The following is a 15,656-nucleotide window of genomic DNA, read 5'->3' as shown; positions in this document are numbered from 1 at the left end:
CCAAAGGAAAGCGGTTTGCTCTCTGCGAGGAAATTGAATCAAAATTTTGAGAATTACTCGGCACTCAGTGCCCACTCAATCTCGAAATTCCCTTGTGGCCGAGTTCCTAGGAGGCTTCAAGGAGCAACCACCCAAGGTCAGAGGTCGTAATTACCCGATATTTCAACGCTTGTGGGGGCATCGTTATGGTACATTAGGTACCGGGGTCCAAAGCCTTGACAGTTGCCAACTGTGCCACAACTCCATTTGCAGTTGTCCGAGCCGTTGAGCGATGGGGTTTTGGTAATTATGACAACCGCAAACATTACAAAACATTCCCCTTTCTGGAAGCTGCAATGAAAGCAATTCCTAATGGTTAATTAATTGATGTGTTGACAGTTCAAAAACCACAAGAATTGCCCAGGCAAATGGTTTAAGCTCAATTAATTTGTACAAAAGCGGAAACACTAAAGGCAGTTCCATTTCATGAACATCTCTCTTGCCCAGCCCAAGGCGGTTTGGCATAACTAAAAATAGAAGTAAAATTACCTGCCCCACAAGAGTCCACTTGAATCCTTTAAGGAAACATTTCTCATCAAGCTAAACCCATAGAAACCCTCTCGTCTATCGAGGACCCATTTCCGAGATGTGAAGTACTTAAGATGACGATCAAATCGACTCCAACAAACATCAGACATCAGTATAGGCCTTTGGGCTATGCCCTTTTATGATTCTTGTACCTATCGTTATGCTCATCACGTGGCCCGCATTAATTTGCACACACGATTTCCATGGGCCTGTTTGTGGGTAATGCATATTGCCGCTAGATGTGCTTTATATGAGCTGAAAATTGGTTGCTCACGTAAATGATTTTCATTTTCCAATAATAACATTACGCGTGCCTGCACTGCAAAATGCTCACCTGTCTCTCTCTCTCTCTCTCTCTCTGGGCCATGACTGAATTTGGGTCTGATTCAGGCTATTGGGTGGAAAATATTTGTGGGATTTCCCCAATTTGATTTCCCGCAGTCTTTTTTTTTTGGCTGCTGCTGATTACAATGAAGCAAATTGAATTAACATTTTGGCCGGCGGGTAGAATTATGCTTCATGTAGGATATGCCCCTGAGGCTGGCGCTTAATTTGTCTACAAATAATTTGTGGAGTGGTGAGGGTTGTGGGTGGCATTTCAATTATTTATGGCCCCATGCGCGACTTGTTTGCCTTTGTTAATGACGAGGCGAAAGTAAAAGGCACAAAGTGACGACAATTGGTGGAAACAGGAGCTGCATGAGCAGGTGGAACATGAGCGGAATCTCAGGAAAAAAGCAGAAGGATCAGGAGCAAAAAAGTTAATTAAAAGTGCAATCAAGCAGCAGCATGGACCGCAGCAGAGAGTGGAGGTACGGGTTCTGAACGATGCAGACATTTTGCCTGCAACAGAGACGACAAAAAAGTATGAGAAAAAGGAAAGCAATTCCCAGAAGGCAAAGGATAGGGATAGGAAAGGTGAAGTGGTAGCCATATGTCGTATGTTGTACATAAGTCCTAGCGCAAATACGTCCACTCGAACGGAGGTGGATGAGGTTTGCTGCCCACCTCTTCCCCTCTCACAAATTGCTGCATTTATAGACGCAATAAATTATAACAACTTAGAGGGAAAGGGAAAAAGTGAAATACCGAAGAGAGATGGTTGAAAATAAGAGGTACGGACCAAAAAGAGATGGTTTAAAAGCAGATGAAAAAAGAAATGATGAGACTTGGGGAAATGCATTTAATTGATTTTCCTGTCTGTCCTTGAAGTAAACTGATGGGCAATTTAATTTTTATGGCTTCTCTTTCACTGTCGAACAGTTATTGTTTGTCTTTGCAGGTACTTAAGGCCCCTTGATTATGATTTATGTGGTAAAATACATATCAATTTGTTCTAGAAACCAAAAATGGGTTGTGTTGGGCTGGAAAAATAAAATGAGTTTATAGTGCTTTTAAAATCGTTTGAAACACTCTGCTAATATCTAAACGTATCATGTTTTATTCGAAAAGATCAAACTCATTAAAAGTATGGTTGATAATTACTGATAACTAAATATAAACGATCCATTTCATCAAGTGAATTTGTAGTTTCCCTACGCTTGTACGGATTTGGGCATTAGAGACATACCATAAAATGTCTAAGTCGCTCATCCTACAAGTTTAATTATTTTTCTCTACTCTCCTATTTTTTTGCTTTATGAACATTTCGTTGTACTGGCTTTTGTCTGTAAAATGAGAGGGTATTCAACAATTCCCACAAACATTCTTACTGAAAATCTGATTTTAAATGATAGTATGAGCTCATTATTGTTCCATTATTTAGAATATTTGCCATTTGTTGTCTCCCAAACATCATCGGCTTTCAGTTTTCAAAGGCTTATCGGCATTTCAAGATGTACCCTGGCAGAAACACTCTTATATGGCTCATTGTGAACCTATGTTTGGTAACAGAAGTATTCTTAATCTCATATATCATACAACAGCACATCATTGATGTGATACATTTTCAGTTTACGTGCGTGTTTGTGCTCACAAAAGTCGATTGTTCTTCGCTGGATAGGACTTTCTGTGAAATTACATGCTCAATAAAGGCAGTAAACCGGACACACAAAAATGTATTTGGAAAAATTGAAATATACAAAGTTCCAGTTACCAAAATCAAGGCATGTAGACACCATTCAATACTTACTATATACATAGACTATAAATATTCCGATCAGGTTAATATGGCTCTTTTCAAGCGAAACCATGATTCGAAGGCAATCCTCTATAATCTTACCTTCGATGGCTGCAAAATCCTGGACAAATCCACCAGAAATCCTGTGTCTTTTTTCTTCATAGAAATGTTATCTAGCTACTCCAACTTGAACCATTCATGTCCCTACAATGTGAGAGAAAATTTTGACTCTTAATTTGGTACTGGTTTTAATGGCAAACTCTTTTTAGCATGATATAATCATGGTGCTTCCATATGACTTTCTCGAACCTCGTTTGTCGAAACTTCTGCCGTTTCCTAATGGTGACTACCTTGTCGAAATGCATTGGCTTCGATTTGGAAATCGGAGCGCCACGGCCAAATTATACTTCTCCTTACAATAATTTTATTTTTCTTCTTAGTTGATTAGAAAAATAAAGTGATTGCTGAACAACTAGATCTAAAATATGTAAATTCATCTGACTTCATAAAGAAAAATGCGATTTATAATTATACATTAGAGGCCATAAGAAGCCGTTAATTAAACAGATTTGGTAATCATTAGTGATTCTATTTTCTTATGCGGGTTCTCATTAAACAAATAATCTTAATTGGTTCATCGACAGTATAGGATGGATGATGCGAGAATTTGTTTGATTCATTTTAGTGTAAACATTTCTTTAGGTACGTATTGCAGTAGACTTTCTTTAATGGAAAATGATATACAAAATGCCTCTCACAGATCCATTCGCAGTTTCAGTTTTCAGACATAAACGGCTTGCAGAAATCGGTCAATCGGACAAATCATTGTATATTCGAGTAAAAACAAAATAAATGGTTATCAAGGTTCAGTAACTGCTGTTAAGCTATGTAGCTATGCCATTTCAATCCACAATAATACTACATATCAATTATTCTAGAGGCACATGGGCTTCGTTCGGTCATTATGACTGGAAAAAAAAGAGCGGGACTCTGCTCTACCGCGACATTACTTTTTTTACAACGTACTCAGTCACTAATAACATTTTTGTGAGTCTATTGTTTTAGAAAAAATTGTATTTGTTTCCTTCCAGAACCTTGTCTTTTTTGGGAGAGAAACATTAAAATAGACTTGGAACAGAGTGGTAAGTATCACAGGAGTCTGTATCCAGGATTTTAGTTGCTCTCGCAAACAAAAAGAAACGTCATACAGACATGACTATAACGATTCGGCTATAGATGCTGATGAAGAACACATGAGTATCTACTTTTTGGTGTCGTAACTTTCTCTTTGTAGTAGTCCACCACGAATCAAATATATCCCAAAACTCTTGGATTACCAGGTATAACTAATCGCTGCCAAACTGAGTTGGCATGGTTATTGAATTCATATTGGATAATGAGACCATAAACGATGTGGGTGCCTATGTTTGTATAATTAGCCATATCCACACAGTAATTAAATCCATTTTGAAGTACTCAAATGATGTCAGTTTTTAGATTCTAGAATTAGTCTTCGTTGCACCATTGGAATTACAGGATGGGCTCCAAATCGAACTATCAGTTCAAACTAATAGTGTTCCTTCATTTAATTATGGAAGTATGTATTCGAAGTACTGAAATATAATTTAAATGTACTGATCCTAATAATACAAAACTCTAGATATATTCCCGGATAGAATTTACGAACGTCAACTGCACTACAATGGATAAGCAATTCGGAGAGTTTGACTACTGCTACCTTAAGTCCATAAATCGCAGCTACAAATATTTTTCTGGAAGATTTAAAATTTATCAGCTTCCAATAAAAGCTATAAGGGTTTGTTAAGATAGAAAATATATACACACAAATTATTATACTCTTTAGCGCAGGTAAATATTTCATTGTGGAAGCGATTCAATGGTTACAAGCCTTTTCTCTACAATGTCACCTTTGATGCCTGCAAGTTCCTTGGTAATGTCAATTCCAATGCTGTGATCAAGTTCTTTCATGAATCGTTTACGTCCTTCTCCAATGTAAACCACACATGTCCCTACAATGTTAGTGGATACTGAAGTCTCATGAACAAAAACTTACCTTGATCCCTGCAGCATGATATTATTATGGAAAAGCTTCCCATTGACTTTGTCAATCATCGGGTGTCGAAAGTTCTTCCATTTCCTGAAGGTGATTATCTCGTTGAATTACGTTGGATTCGTGCCGAAACTTTTTATGCAATTTTCAAAATATATGGAACTCTTTCTTGAATGAAGGACGTAATAAAAAAAAAAACAATATTTTTTAATATTATTGATTTTTTAATGTAATTTTAATCGATTTGACATCCCAATAGCAATTCAAAACATTCAGCTATTTAATATGTTTTAAATTGTTGTATGATCGGTTATGTATTTAAAGTCTTACAAAAATGTCCATGAATCATATTCACAGTGTTTTTGGAAGCGTTGACACCACAGGATGGCCCATAGGATGAGTTCTCTGCTTCTGTTCGCTAGCATCCTGCACTTGGTGATTAAGGTATGGACACTAATATTTAAATCTCATATACGAATGATAGACACTTCCAGATAAATTCCCGGTTCGAGTTTACGAACGTCGAGTGCACTTCGCTGAGTAAGAAATTCGGGGAGTTTGAGTACTGCTATCTGAAGTCGGTAAATCGGACCTTTAAATATTGGTCCGCGAAACTCAAACTTTATCAAAAGCCGATCAAAGCTCTCGAAGTAAGTAAATCGTAACAATGATACCATTAGATTCTCAGTGCAAGACAAATTTTAGGTAAATCTTGCGCTGATGAAAAGATTCAACGGATATAAGCCTTTCCTGTATAACATAACTGTCAATGCCTGTAAATTGTTTGTCAATCCCAAGTCAAGTCCGGTGGCGAAGTTCTTCTATGATTCGATACAGACCTTCACCAATATGAACCACTCCTGTCCCTACAATGTGAGTAAAGAGTGAATCCATAAGGTTTGAACTATAACTAACACGTAGCCGCTTAACTCTTTGCAGCATGACATTTTATTGGATAAGCTCCCAATCGAATTTGTAAATCACCGACTTACTAAGATTCTGCCCTTTCCCGAGGGAAATTATCTCATTCAGACCCATTGGTCAAGCTCGGGATCTCCTTGCGCTTTGATAAAAGTATATGGCACCCTTTCTTAAATACAATCCAGGGAAGAAGTTAATAATGAATGTCATAAATAATAAATAAAACCTTTAACCAATGTTATATTGCCCTTTTATTGCCATTTGTTTTTCAAACGACAGACAACGATTTCATACATGAGACAAACAAACCAGTTGGTATTATTAGCAAAGTATTTAAATCTGTTTTAAAGTGTTGAACAAGTTAAACAAATGAACAAGTAAAAGCAACAACAAAAAACAAAAATTTAATAACACACTTTTTGATTTGTTTTAATTGATTTTTAATGATTTTACACCTAATGAAAAGGCCAATGGAATATTTTCAGCATTTTAATCTATTTTAAAATTTTTTATGTGCGGTGATGCCTATAAAGTCTTACAACAATTTTCGCGGAACATATCAAAAGTGTACTTTGGAGTGTCGACAATGCAGAATGGCCTATAGGATGAATTCTCTGATTGTAATCGTTGTGATCCTGCACTTGGTGATGAAAGTAAGCACACTTATTTTGAAATATCATACACGACTGATGGCCACTTCTAGATCCATTCCCGGTTTGAGTTCACAAACGTCGAGTGCACATCGCTGGATAAGAAATTCGGGGAGTTTGAGTACTGCTATCTTAAGTCGGTAAACCGGACCTTTAAGTATTGGTCCGGGAAATTTAAACTTTATCAAAAGCCGGTTAAAGCTCTCGAAGTATGTAAATCGCAGCAATAATTACATTTATTTCTCAATGCAAAGCCTATTTTAGGTAAATTTCGCGCTGATGAAAAGATTAAACGGATATAAGCCTTTCCTGTACAACATTACCGTCAATGCGTGCAAATTTTTGGTCAATCCCAAGTCCAGTCCAGTGACGAAATTCTTCTATGATTCAATTCTGACCTTCACTAACATGAACCACTCCTGCCCGTACAATGTAAACATTGTCCTTCAGATTTTTATGATTAACACGTAACCACTAAACTTTTTGCAGCACGACTTTATTTTGGACAAGCTCCCAATCGACTATGTCAACCATCGATTTACAAAGGTTCTTCCCTTTCCCGAGGGCAATTATCTTATTGAAGCCCGTTGGTCAACCTTGGGATCTCCTTTCGCTGTGGTAAAATTATATGGCACCCTGTCTTAAATACAATCACAGGACTAAACAAACCAAAATGTTCATTAATAATAGATAAAAACTGTAGTTCATTTTCTAGAATGGATTAGGTTTTAATTGCCAAACGTTTTTCTAAATGGTTTTATACATCATTAACAAATTTATTTATTTTAATCTATTCTAAAGTGTTTTAATGAGAAACGCAATTAGTTACATGACAAAACGAATTAATTTATATTAACAGAGTAAATGAATTAAACATTGAATCCAAATTTAAATGGATCATGCAGTCCATTTCGGAGCGTTGTCACTTCGGGATGGCATATAAGAAGAGTCCTCTGGTTCGGATCGTTGTGATCTTACATTTGATTATTGAAGGATGGTATAATAACAGTACTTCTAACAACAAATAACAACAAAGCTTCTTGATCCATTCCCGTATGCAATTTACTAACGCCAACTGCACTGCTTCACCACTGCTACTTGAAATCCGTGAATCGCACTTACAAATATTTCTCCGGAATATTTTTCTTCCTACTTTTTCGGACAGGTCAATCTATCATTGTGGAAGCGATTCCGTGGTTATACAATTGTAACGGATAACCCATGTATAGGCAAGATGGTATTCCTAGCTCTTGGACGGCACGCTTATATGTGTTCCGGCTGCTGGCTCCAAGCTAGGGTCCACCTTATTATTACTTTAAAATTTAAAGTTTAAATAAAAATGAAACGTGCATACACAAAAAAAACCATAAACCGGACGGAAGAGTACAACGCCTAAAACGGAAGTCAATAACTATAGGTGTAATACGGACAACGGAGAGCATACCTCAGATGTTTGCGAGGCACATTTACGCCCACCCTAACTTTGTCTTGAATTCGCCAACATTAAATATACTAATTTCAAGACCCCTTTGTCTCCGAGGGGCCTACAGGGCTTGCTGTAGTAGATCAGACACTATTACTCTACTCAATCATTATAACTATTTATTTAACACTAATAAACATTAATTCTAAATTTCCCATAACGATTCCCGTAACGATTTTGATATCAATAGAATACAGCGAAGCAAAAGGAAATATAATTAAATGCACAATAAATGCACATGGGAGAGGGGAAACTAAAGAAGGGTGAAGGCATGGGAAAAAATGTGGAGACAAACAAAAACAGCTGGACCTGCACTTGCATATAGATACCCTCTATTTTTTTTTGGGAAGGGTATATGTGTTTAGGGGCTTAGGCTGTCTGTTTTTTTTTTCTCTTATTCTCTTACACTATTTGCCTTTACTAATGGACCAAACAAGAAATAGTTTAAATTGTACATATATAGTTACTTACAGTCGTGACCTCCATCGATGAAGCGCTTCCGATTTCGGCCGCTGAAAAGAAACACCCAAAAAAAACCAGAACAACAAAAAAAGAACACTCAGCCGCACCACACACAATCATGCACAGACAAAATCCGTCTTGCGGTTAATCAGTGCAATTAACTTTGTGTCTTTCTTTTCCACTTTTGCATGTCTCAAATTTTCTTCTTTCTATGCCATCTGTTCATGTAACGGCGATCGCTTTTAAACTTTTAGGGGAAGGTAGAAAGAGATAGAATAGAAATAGAAAACTAAAAGTACCGAACCATTTAAATAAAGATTTTTAGACTCCTTCTCTCTTTTTTCCATAACATTGTTTTCACTTGTTGAGTGGGTTTGGCTGTAATTTTGATTTAAATAATTGTTTTATTTCCCTCCCTTCCCGCGCGGGGTTTAAATTTCTCCGCGTAAGCAACGCTTGGCGCTGTTTTAAGTGGCCGCCGTCTGCCTGGGACTGTTCGCCTCTTCCCTCTCGCTTGCTTGCTTAGCGGCGGCAAAAGCTCCGTCGAAACTCTCTGTCGCTCCAGCTGACAAATTTAAAGGGCCGAGCCTCCTCTTTGGCTTACTTATGTTCCGGTTTTATTGTCGTACTGGTACCAGCTGGTACTTATAGCGGGCGAGCCTCCTCTAATGCTTATCTAGTCGTACATACATATGCATAAAGGTGGGCAAATGTTCAGTATCAGTATTCCCCCGCTTCCCTTACCTAGTCGCTGCCTTGCGGCTCTCGCAGGCTGGTTATCTAGTAGATCGATGGTGGTCCAATTTGGCGGTGTAAATTTAACTTTTACTGCATTTATTCACTTGGAAAAAACTTTCTTGGCCTCTGAAACTGTTTTAATTGATAGAGATACAGATCGAAAATGCCTAATGGCGTCCTGCCGACCTCTATTTAAAGCCTATCTCTATTCGAAATTTGCCTTCGAACTCGCTCTCCTTTTAATTAGCTTGTCTCTGCATTCTCTGCTCTCCAAATCTATGCTAATTCGCTTCCTCCGCTACTTTCTTAAGACAACTATGCTCGTATTTGAACTCCTGGCAGTGCCTATTTTTCGGCGGATCCCAAAACAAAACTTACTTAGAAAGCAGCTACACGCCTCACCGTACACAATGTTACCTTTGATGCCTGCCAATTCCTGCAATCTTAAATGATGATTAGAAAAAAATAATCAATTTGTTTCCGAAATTAGTTGCATTGTTAATTTTTTTTTTTAATGTAAGACTAATAAATAAATTCGAAATTGTAATCTATTTTGAATTGTTGCTTGTGCGGGGAGTATTAAATGCCTGACATCGATTTCCATGGAACATATACACAGTGCTCTTTGAAGCGTTGACAATACAGGATGGCCCATAGGATGAGTTATCGGATGCTGATCTTTGTGATCCTGCTCTTGGTTATAAAAGTAAGCATACTTAATCTGAAATCAAATATACAAATGATGTCCACTTCTAGATCCAGTGCCGGTTTGAGTTCACTAACGTCAACTGCACATCGCTGAATAAGAAATTCGGGGAGTGTGAATATTTATATCTGAAGTCGGTTAATCGGACCTATAAATATTTGTCCGGGAAATTTAAACTTTATCAACTGCCGGTTAAAGCTCTGGACGTAAGTATAATGCGAAAATGTTCGCTTTAATTCTCATTGGGATAATAATTTTAGGTAAATTTTGTGTTGCTGAAGAGATTCAACGGATATAAGCCTTTCCTGTATAACGTAACCGTCAATGCCTGTAAATTGTTTGTCAACCCCAAGTCCAGTCCTGTGGCGAAATTCTTCTATGATTCGTTTCTGACCTTCTCTAATATGAACCACTCCTGTCCATACAATGTAAGTGATGGGTATATCCTTCAGAATTGTACTACTTACCACTTAACCAATTAACTCTTTGCAGCATGACATTATTATCGATAAGCTCCCCGCTGACTTTATCAATCACCGACTAACACAACTTCTACCCTTTCCCCATGGCGATTATCTCGTCGAGGCCTATTGGTCTCGCTCGGGATCTCTGTTCGCCATGGTCAGAGTATATGGCAGCCTTTCATAAATGCAAGCCAGGGAGTAAATGATTAATGATAATAATAAATAATAGATGCAAACTTTAACTACTCTGCTCAACTTATTTCCATTTTATTGCCAAATGTGTTTCTAAACGATTTCAAATATTACGAGAAAGCTATTTTAATCAATTTTAAAGCGTTTAAATGCAATTAGAATTTAATATACAGAGAACAGGTACTAAAAGTCAAATACAAATTTCAATAGACCTGCAGTTTTCTTTGGAGCATCGACACTTTAGGATGGCCCACAAGATGAGTCCTCTGGTGCGGATCGTTGTGATCGTACACCTAATTATGGAAGTATGATGTAACTACATTAATATTAAAGTATCATATAAAAACTAATCTCCTAGATCCATTCACGGTTTGAGTTCACTAACGTCAACTGCACTCAGGTGGATAAGAAATTCGGGGAGTTTGACTACTGCTACCTGAAGTCCGTGAATCGCACCTATAAATACATGTCCATAAAACTTAAAGTTTATGATCTTCCTATTAAAGCCATGCAAGTATGTAGAAGTGTCCAGCTAACCGCAACGCATTTATTTTTAAAAACATTCATATATATTTTACAGATAAACATGGAGTTGTCAAAGCGATTCAATGGATACAAGCCCTTTCTGTATAATATTACATTCGATGCCTGCAAATTTTTTGTGAATCCAAATTCAAGTCCTGTGGCCATGTTCTTCTATGAGTCATTTATGACGTACTCCAGCGTGAATCACTCATGCCCCTTTCTTGAATATATTATGTAAATATTTGATTGAAAGAGAAATGCATTAAAGGGTCTACTAGCTATTGTTGACCTCATTTGGCTGAATGTATATATCATAAAACATATGCATGATTTTCAGAATTTTAAGCTATTTTAAATTGGCCATCAACTAATTAATGATGGGACATTGCAAATTTTTTGTGAATCCAAATTCAAGTCCTGTGGCCATGTTCTTCTATGAGTCATTTATGACGTACTCCAGCGTGAATCACTCATGCCCCTTTCTTGAATATATTATGTAAATATTTGATTGAAAGAGAAATGCATTAAAGGGTCTACTAGCTATTGTTGACCTCATTTGGCTGAATGTATATATCATAAAACATATGCATGATTTTCAGAATTTTAAGCTATTTTAAATTGGCCATCAACTAATTAATGATGGGACATTAGCTGGGTTTTAAATAAAAGCTACAAACTTTATGTCAGTCATTCTCGGTTCATTGACGTTTCGAGATGGAAGCTAAGCTGACTCTTCTGGTTCAGCTCATGGTGATCCTCTGTTCAGCATGGGAAGTATGAATCGAGTATGCGATATACATATTGGATATACATCATTTATGGTAGAATCCTTTCAGATCACTTCCAAATTTGAGTTCACCAACGTCAACTGCACTTCACTAGACGAAAACTTCACCGAAATCGAATACTGCTATCTGAAGTCGATTAATCGGACCTACAAATATTTTTCAGCTAGAGTGACACTATTCCAAGTTCCCGTCACCAATATCAAGGTATGTGATATGGCCAAAGGTTCAAGTTTTTGGTAGATTCTATTAATTTACAGGTAAATCTGGCGTTGCTCAAACGACTCAATGGATACAAGCCCTTTCTCTACAATTATACTGTGGATGCCTGTCGATTTCTAAAGAATCCCAAGTCTAAGCCGGTCATTAATTACTTTTATGAGTTCTTTAGGCCCTGGTCCAATATGAATCATTCGTGTCCTTTCAATGTGCGTATTTTATCATGCATAATGAATGAACGGTTTTATTTACAAAATATTTTGAATTTTGCTTAGCACGATCTTGTAGTGGACAAGCTGACTGCCAGCTTTATCAATCATCAGTTTACAAATATTCTGGCCTTTCCCGAGGGAGATTATCTATTGGAGACCAACTGGTTTGCTTATGGTATCAAACGAGCCGTGGTTAAAGTGTATGGCACTCTTCGGGAATGAATTCACCCATACACAGTTACGAGTGTCTTTCATATAATAAATATATTTTTAAATACATTTTGAATATACATATGATCAAGGAAGTGTTTTCCTATTTTAACCAACCGCCGATGTGCTCCGGTCAAAGTCCGGTAGTACTCATCGATTAATATTACACTTCTGAGTTCAATGAGGCGATTGATAATACAACTGGACAAATTTTACATTTACCTCGACTTCAACGGAGTATCCTTGTTCTCCTCTTCAATTAACAAGTTTTTTATAGCCCCGCTTTAACCCGACACAAAGTTAAACACAAAACTGGACCCAAACAAGCAGCAAAATAGGCAAAGGAAAAAGAGTATGGGAAAATTGTATAAATGAAAACTAAATATTTATTTTGGGCCGTCAATGAACGTCTGAGGAAAACAAAGGAAATTGGGGAAAAAAGGTTACTATGAGCGTTATCTATGAGCGTTGAGTGCCTAAATAAGTAAGTCAATAAATCAATTCAATAAAAATTGGTGCTGCCTTTTTCGGGCTTTTTTCTATATATATTTGAAGTTTTGGCTTTTGCTTTTTGTGTGCTCCTTCTGTTTTTGGCAAATCCCAAGCAAACAAATTTGAAGAAAGCAATCCAACAAAAAACTTTGCCTCGGAAAATGTTTGGCAACGAGAGAGAAACAAGTCAAGAGTATGGGTGGGATTCAGAGGTTAAAAGAGGGTCCAGAGGGCTGATGGCCAGGGCCAAAAAAGATACATAAACAATGATAACTGCAAAGTTTATCAATTTGTAAAATGGCAGCCGCAGACATGAACAATAAGGGATGCAGAGGCGAGTATGCTGGGTATTAAAGATGACATTTACGACTAGAAGATACCCGCTGGTCGAGGAGTAAGAATCTCAGACACATGCGTTGAAAATATATGGCGGTACATCTAAAGAACTAGTTTTCTACATGCTGTGATTATCCGATGAAACTTATTTTTTTTCGGATCTCCTCTGCGAAAACAGGGTATAAAGAGAAAGAGATTGCTCAGCATTGCAAAATGCAAAGCTGTTTAGCAGTGGGTGGGTGGCTGTACCTGCTGAGCTTTTAAAGCCTAAGCTTTCAGTATATCCGGTGGATAAGATAATGGAGGAATATTTGTTGGCATCATAAAAAATAAGTATATTAAACTTACTTAATGAAAGGAAGTGCCCGATAATAAATTGAATATCTTATTAGCCAACAAATCGACCATCTCTCAGCTATAGCACCCATACATTATTCAAATGAATTGTTTAGACAAGGGCCACAAGGAGAACCCAAAACAACCGCAGATCGGAAAAGCAAAAAATTTGTTCAAACAATGAATGAAATGTTTTTGTTACGTGTCAATATTATTTCTTCAATACGTTTTGTTTATAAGAACTGAATCAGCGTCCGTCTGAGCATAAAAAACATTGTTTTAAAAATACTCGACCATTACGCGTGGTCTTCAGATGTTTTTGGGTAAAAGTATTTGGCTATTTTCGCACTTTCAAAAATATACACAAAACAGATAGAAGACTTGTGACATGCCAACATGACGAAACGAGTGTTCAAAGTGTCAGCGTTGATATGCCAACAACTTGACTCAACCTGACTGGCGAATTATTCAAGCAAATCTCTTCGGGAGGAGGAGCAGGAGGAGGAGACATGGCATACCATGTGCACACCCCAATGAGCACGACACAGAAATAATTATGTATTGTAGATGCAATTCAATTGAATGTGTTTAGTCTAGAGGCACTAGTACGACGAGTTTATGGCACTATCAATTCCGAGTGTCTCTCGATTAATCTCCTGCAGATGCAATTCCTTTCTGCCTCTTAATTGCACTTAAAATACTCGTACTCGTTCGCTGCCAGCGATATTTTCGGCCATACAACTAAGCACATATCAAAAGATGTTTATATATAGCCACCGTCGACTGAAGAATCGGAGCAGAGCGGCAGGACAGGGGTCTGGACTGTGCCGAGCTGTCAGCGCATTTGCCAAAAAGTCGCGACGAGAATGCAAATCGCTACCAGCGCCCCTCATCATCTGGTTAGCACCAGAAAGTGCTTCTTTCTAGTCGTGTGACTGGCCTTTGTCTCTCTCTCTCTCTCTCTCTCTTTCGTCCCTGTGTGGGCGTCGAAGTAAAAAAATTCGACCACTCTCTGCCAAATCGGTTGCTCCGAGTGCGATGATTTCTTGTAGTATAATCGTATCGATGCGCATTTCGCCAGCTTCGGCTGCACTGGCATTGATCGAGATTGATTCCACATCGGACGACATCCTTCCAAGCACTGAGTGTTCCCCCACTATCCCCCAATATGCATATATCGTTTCAGACCGCAAGTCAACATATGTATGTACATATGTATGTACATTCATACATATTTACATATCAATTGACCATCACGACAAAAAACATTGACAAGACAGACACAAAAACCGCACGGTCATGAATGTGTTGGTATACACAGATTGTTATTAAAATATTGCCACGCTCCGCATAAAAGATGCATGAAATTGGTTCCACCAGTGGATTTGAATGTCATGCAGAAGTGGGAATACCCTAATGAAAGGAAATTAACTCATCCAAAATACAAATTTCTTAAAATGTGATTACAAGTATGAAAATTGAAAGTGACAAATAAATCTATAAGAAAAGAAAGTGAGTGACCCAAGTACTTTCCTCTGTGATACTCAACCAAGTCCCAATCCCAGAACACTGCAGATATACCCGGCTGATGGCAGAACGCATACATATTTTTGCACGAGGCGCGCACAAAGTCAAGACTATAATTATAGCGACACCCACCTATTGGCGCCCAATTTCTAGCAAACAGAAACACATACAAATGTACACCCATAGAATACACCCCTACGCACACAATCAATATCACGGACAAGCGGACAACGATGCGTCTCACGGTCAAGTTGAAAAGCATTGAGAGCGGATGTGAAAACGGGAATGGGATGGAGATGAGAATGTGAATGGGGGAGCAAAGGCAGATGTGTAAATTTCTATGAAGGTCAGTGGAACCGCAGAGGGAGCAACAATCGAAGAAGGGCAACACTATTCTCTCCCTCTCACGCTCTCTCTCCCCCTCTGTCTTTTTACGAGTGCGTGTGTGACATTAACCCAATAAAAATAGTTGAACATACAAACGCTCTGGCAGCCAGAGCGGAGACAAGAACCCTACGCAGCAATTACGAGCGATCACGAACGATCATGAATGATCACGAACGATCAAAGCAGAGAGGGAGAGAGAGAGAGGTTTATTTTTAGAGAGAGAAAGAGCGCGCCAAGGGCGTAGCTTGGGGGCC

General features: G+C 38.0%; 5 protein-coding genes across 5 annotated transcripts; all 5 read left to right on the top strand.

Annotated features, from left to right (window-relative positions):
* Positions 1-5,153: 5,153 nt before the first annotated feature.
* Positions 5,154-5,852, top strand: LOC117899320. Its single transcript, XM_034809251.1, has 4 exons — positions 5,154-5,192; positions 5,252-5,407; positions 5,463-5,630; positions 5,697-5,852. Exons 1-4 carry the CDS (start codon positions 5,154-5,156, stop codon positions 5,850-5,852), a joined length of 519 nt encoding a protein of 172 aa, XP_034665142.1.
* A 419-nt stretch (positions 5,853-6,271) lies between these two features.
* Positions 6,272-6,973, top strand: LOC117899311. Its single transcript, XM_034809237.1, has 4 exons — positions 6,272-6,322; positions 6,382-6,537; positions 6,593-6,760; positions 6,818-6,973. Exons 1-4 carry the CDS (start codon positions 6,272-6,274, stop codon positions 6,971-6,973), a joined length of 531 nt encoding a protein of 176 aa, XP_034665128.1.
* Positions 6,974-9,657: 2,684 nt separating this feature from the next.
* On the top strand, positions 9,658-10,365 carry LOC117899310. Its single transcript, XM_034809236.1, has 4 exons — positions 9,658-9,708; positions 9,768-9,923; positions 9,978-10,145; positions 10,210-10,365. The coding sequence occupies exons 1-4, from the start codon at positions 9,658-9,660 to the stop codon at positions 10,363-10,365; spliced, it is 531 nt and encodes a 176-aa protein (XP_034665127.1).
* Positions 10,366-10,618: 253 nt separating this feature from the next.
* Positions 10,619-11,136, top strand: LOC117899299. The gene is made up of 3 exons (XM_034809217.1): positions 10,619-10,678; positions 10,732-10,887; positions 10,954-11,136. The coding sequence occupies exons 1-3, from the start codon at positions 10,619-10,621 to the stop codon at positions 11,134-11,136; spliced, it is 399 nt and encodes a 132-aa protein (XP_034665108.1).
* Positions 11,137-11,612: 476 nt separating this feature from the next.
* Positions 11,613-12,336, top strand: LOC117899298. The gene is made up of 4 exons (XM_034809215.1): positions 11,613-11,672; positions 11,735-11,890; positions 11,944-12,111; positions 12,178-12,336. Exons 1-4 carry the CDS (start codon positions 11,613-11,615, stop codon positions 12,334-12,336), a joined length of 543 nt encoding a protein of 180 aa, XP_034665106.1.
* Positions 12,337-15,656: the final 3,320 nt, after the last annotated feature.

Source organism: Drosophila subobscura, chromosome O (assembly GCF_008121235.1).
Source record: "Drosophila subobscura isolate 14011-0131.10 chromosome O, UCBerk_Dsub_1.0, whole genome shotgun sequence".
NCBI lineage: Eukaryota > Metazoa > Arthropoda > Insecta > Diptera > Drosophilidae > Drosophila > Drosophila subobscura.
Note: the sequence above shows the minus strand (reverse complement) of the source record. Positions and strands in the feature narration are given on the sequence as shown.

Bases quoted from the DNA above. Each gene is read 5' to 3' on its own strand.
- LOC117899299 (XM_034809217.1), top strand. From the start codon at position 10,619: ATGGCCCACAAGATGAGTCCTCTGGTGCGGATCGTTGTGATCGTACAC. The intron at 10,679-10,731 runs GTATGATGTAAC...CTAATCTCCTAG, and splicing joins TCGTACACCTAATTATGGAA to ATCCATTCACGGTTTGAGTT. The intron at 10,888-10,953 runs GTATGTAGAAGT...TATATTTTACAG, and splicing joins TTCCTATTAAAGCCATGCAA to ATAAACATGGAGTTGTCAAA.
- LOC117899298 (XM_034809215.1), top strand. From the start codon at position 11,613: ATGGAAGCTAAGCTGACTCTTCTGGTTCAGCTCATGGTGATCCTCTGT. The intron at 11,891-11,943 runs GTATGTGATATG...ATTAATTTACAG, and splicing joins TTCCCGTCACCAATATCAAG to GTAAATCTGGCGTTGCTCAA. The intron at 12,112-12,177 runs GTGCGTATTTTA...AATTTTGCTTAG, and splicing joins ATCATTCGTGTCCTTTCAAT to CACGATCTTGTAGTGGACAA.
- LOC117899310 (XM_034809236.1), top strand. From the start codon at position 9,658: ATGGCCCATAGGATGAGTTATCGGATGCTGATCTTTGTGATCCTGCTC. The intron at 9,709-9,767 runs GTTATAAAAGTA...GTCCACTTCTAG, and splicing joins TCTTTGTGATCCTGCTCTTG to ATCCAGTGCCGGTTTGAGTT. The intron at 10,146-10,209 runs GTAAGTGATGGG...AACTCTTTGCAG, and splicing joins ACCACTCCTGTCCATACAAT to CATGACATTATTATCGATAA.
- LOC117899311 (XM_034809237.1), top strand. From the start codon at position 6,272: ATGGCCTATAGGATGAATTCTCTGATTGTAATCGTTGTGATCCTGCAC. The intron at 6,323-6,381 runs GTGATGAAAGTA...GGCCACTTCTAG, and splicing joins TCGTTGTGATCCTGCACTTG to ATCCATTCCCGGTTTGAGTT. The intron at 6,538-6,592 runs GTATGTAAATCG...AGCCTATTTTAG, and splicing joins AGCCGGTTAAAGCTCTCGAA to GTAAATTTCGCGCTGATGAA.
- LOC117899320 (XM_034809251.1), top strand. From the start codon at position 5,154: ATGAGTTCTCTGCTTCTGTTCGCTAGCATCCTGCACTTG. The intron at 5,408-5,462 runs GTAAGTAAATCG...GACAAATTTTAG, and splicing joins AGCCGATCAAAGCTCTCGAA to GTAAATCTTGCGCTGATGAA. The intron at 5,631-5,696 runs GTGAGTAAAGAG...AACTCTTTGCAG, and splicing joins ACCACTCCTGTCCCTACAAT to CATGACATTTTATTGGATAA.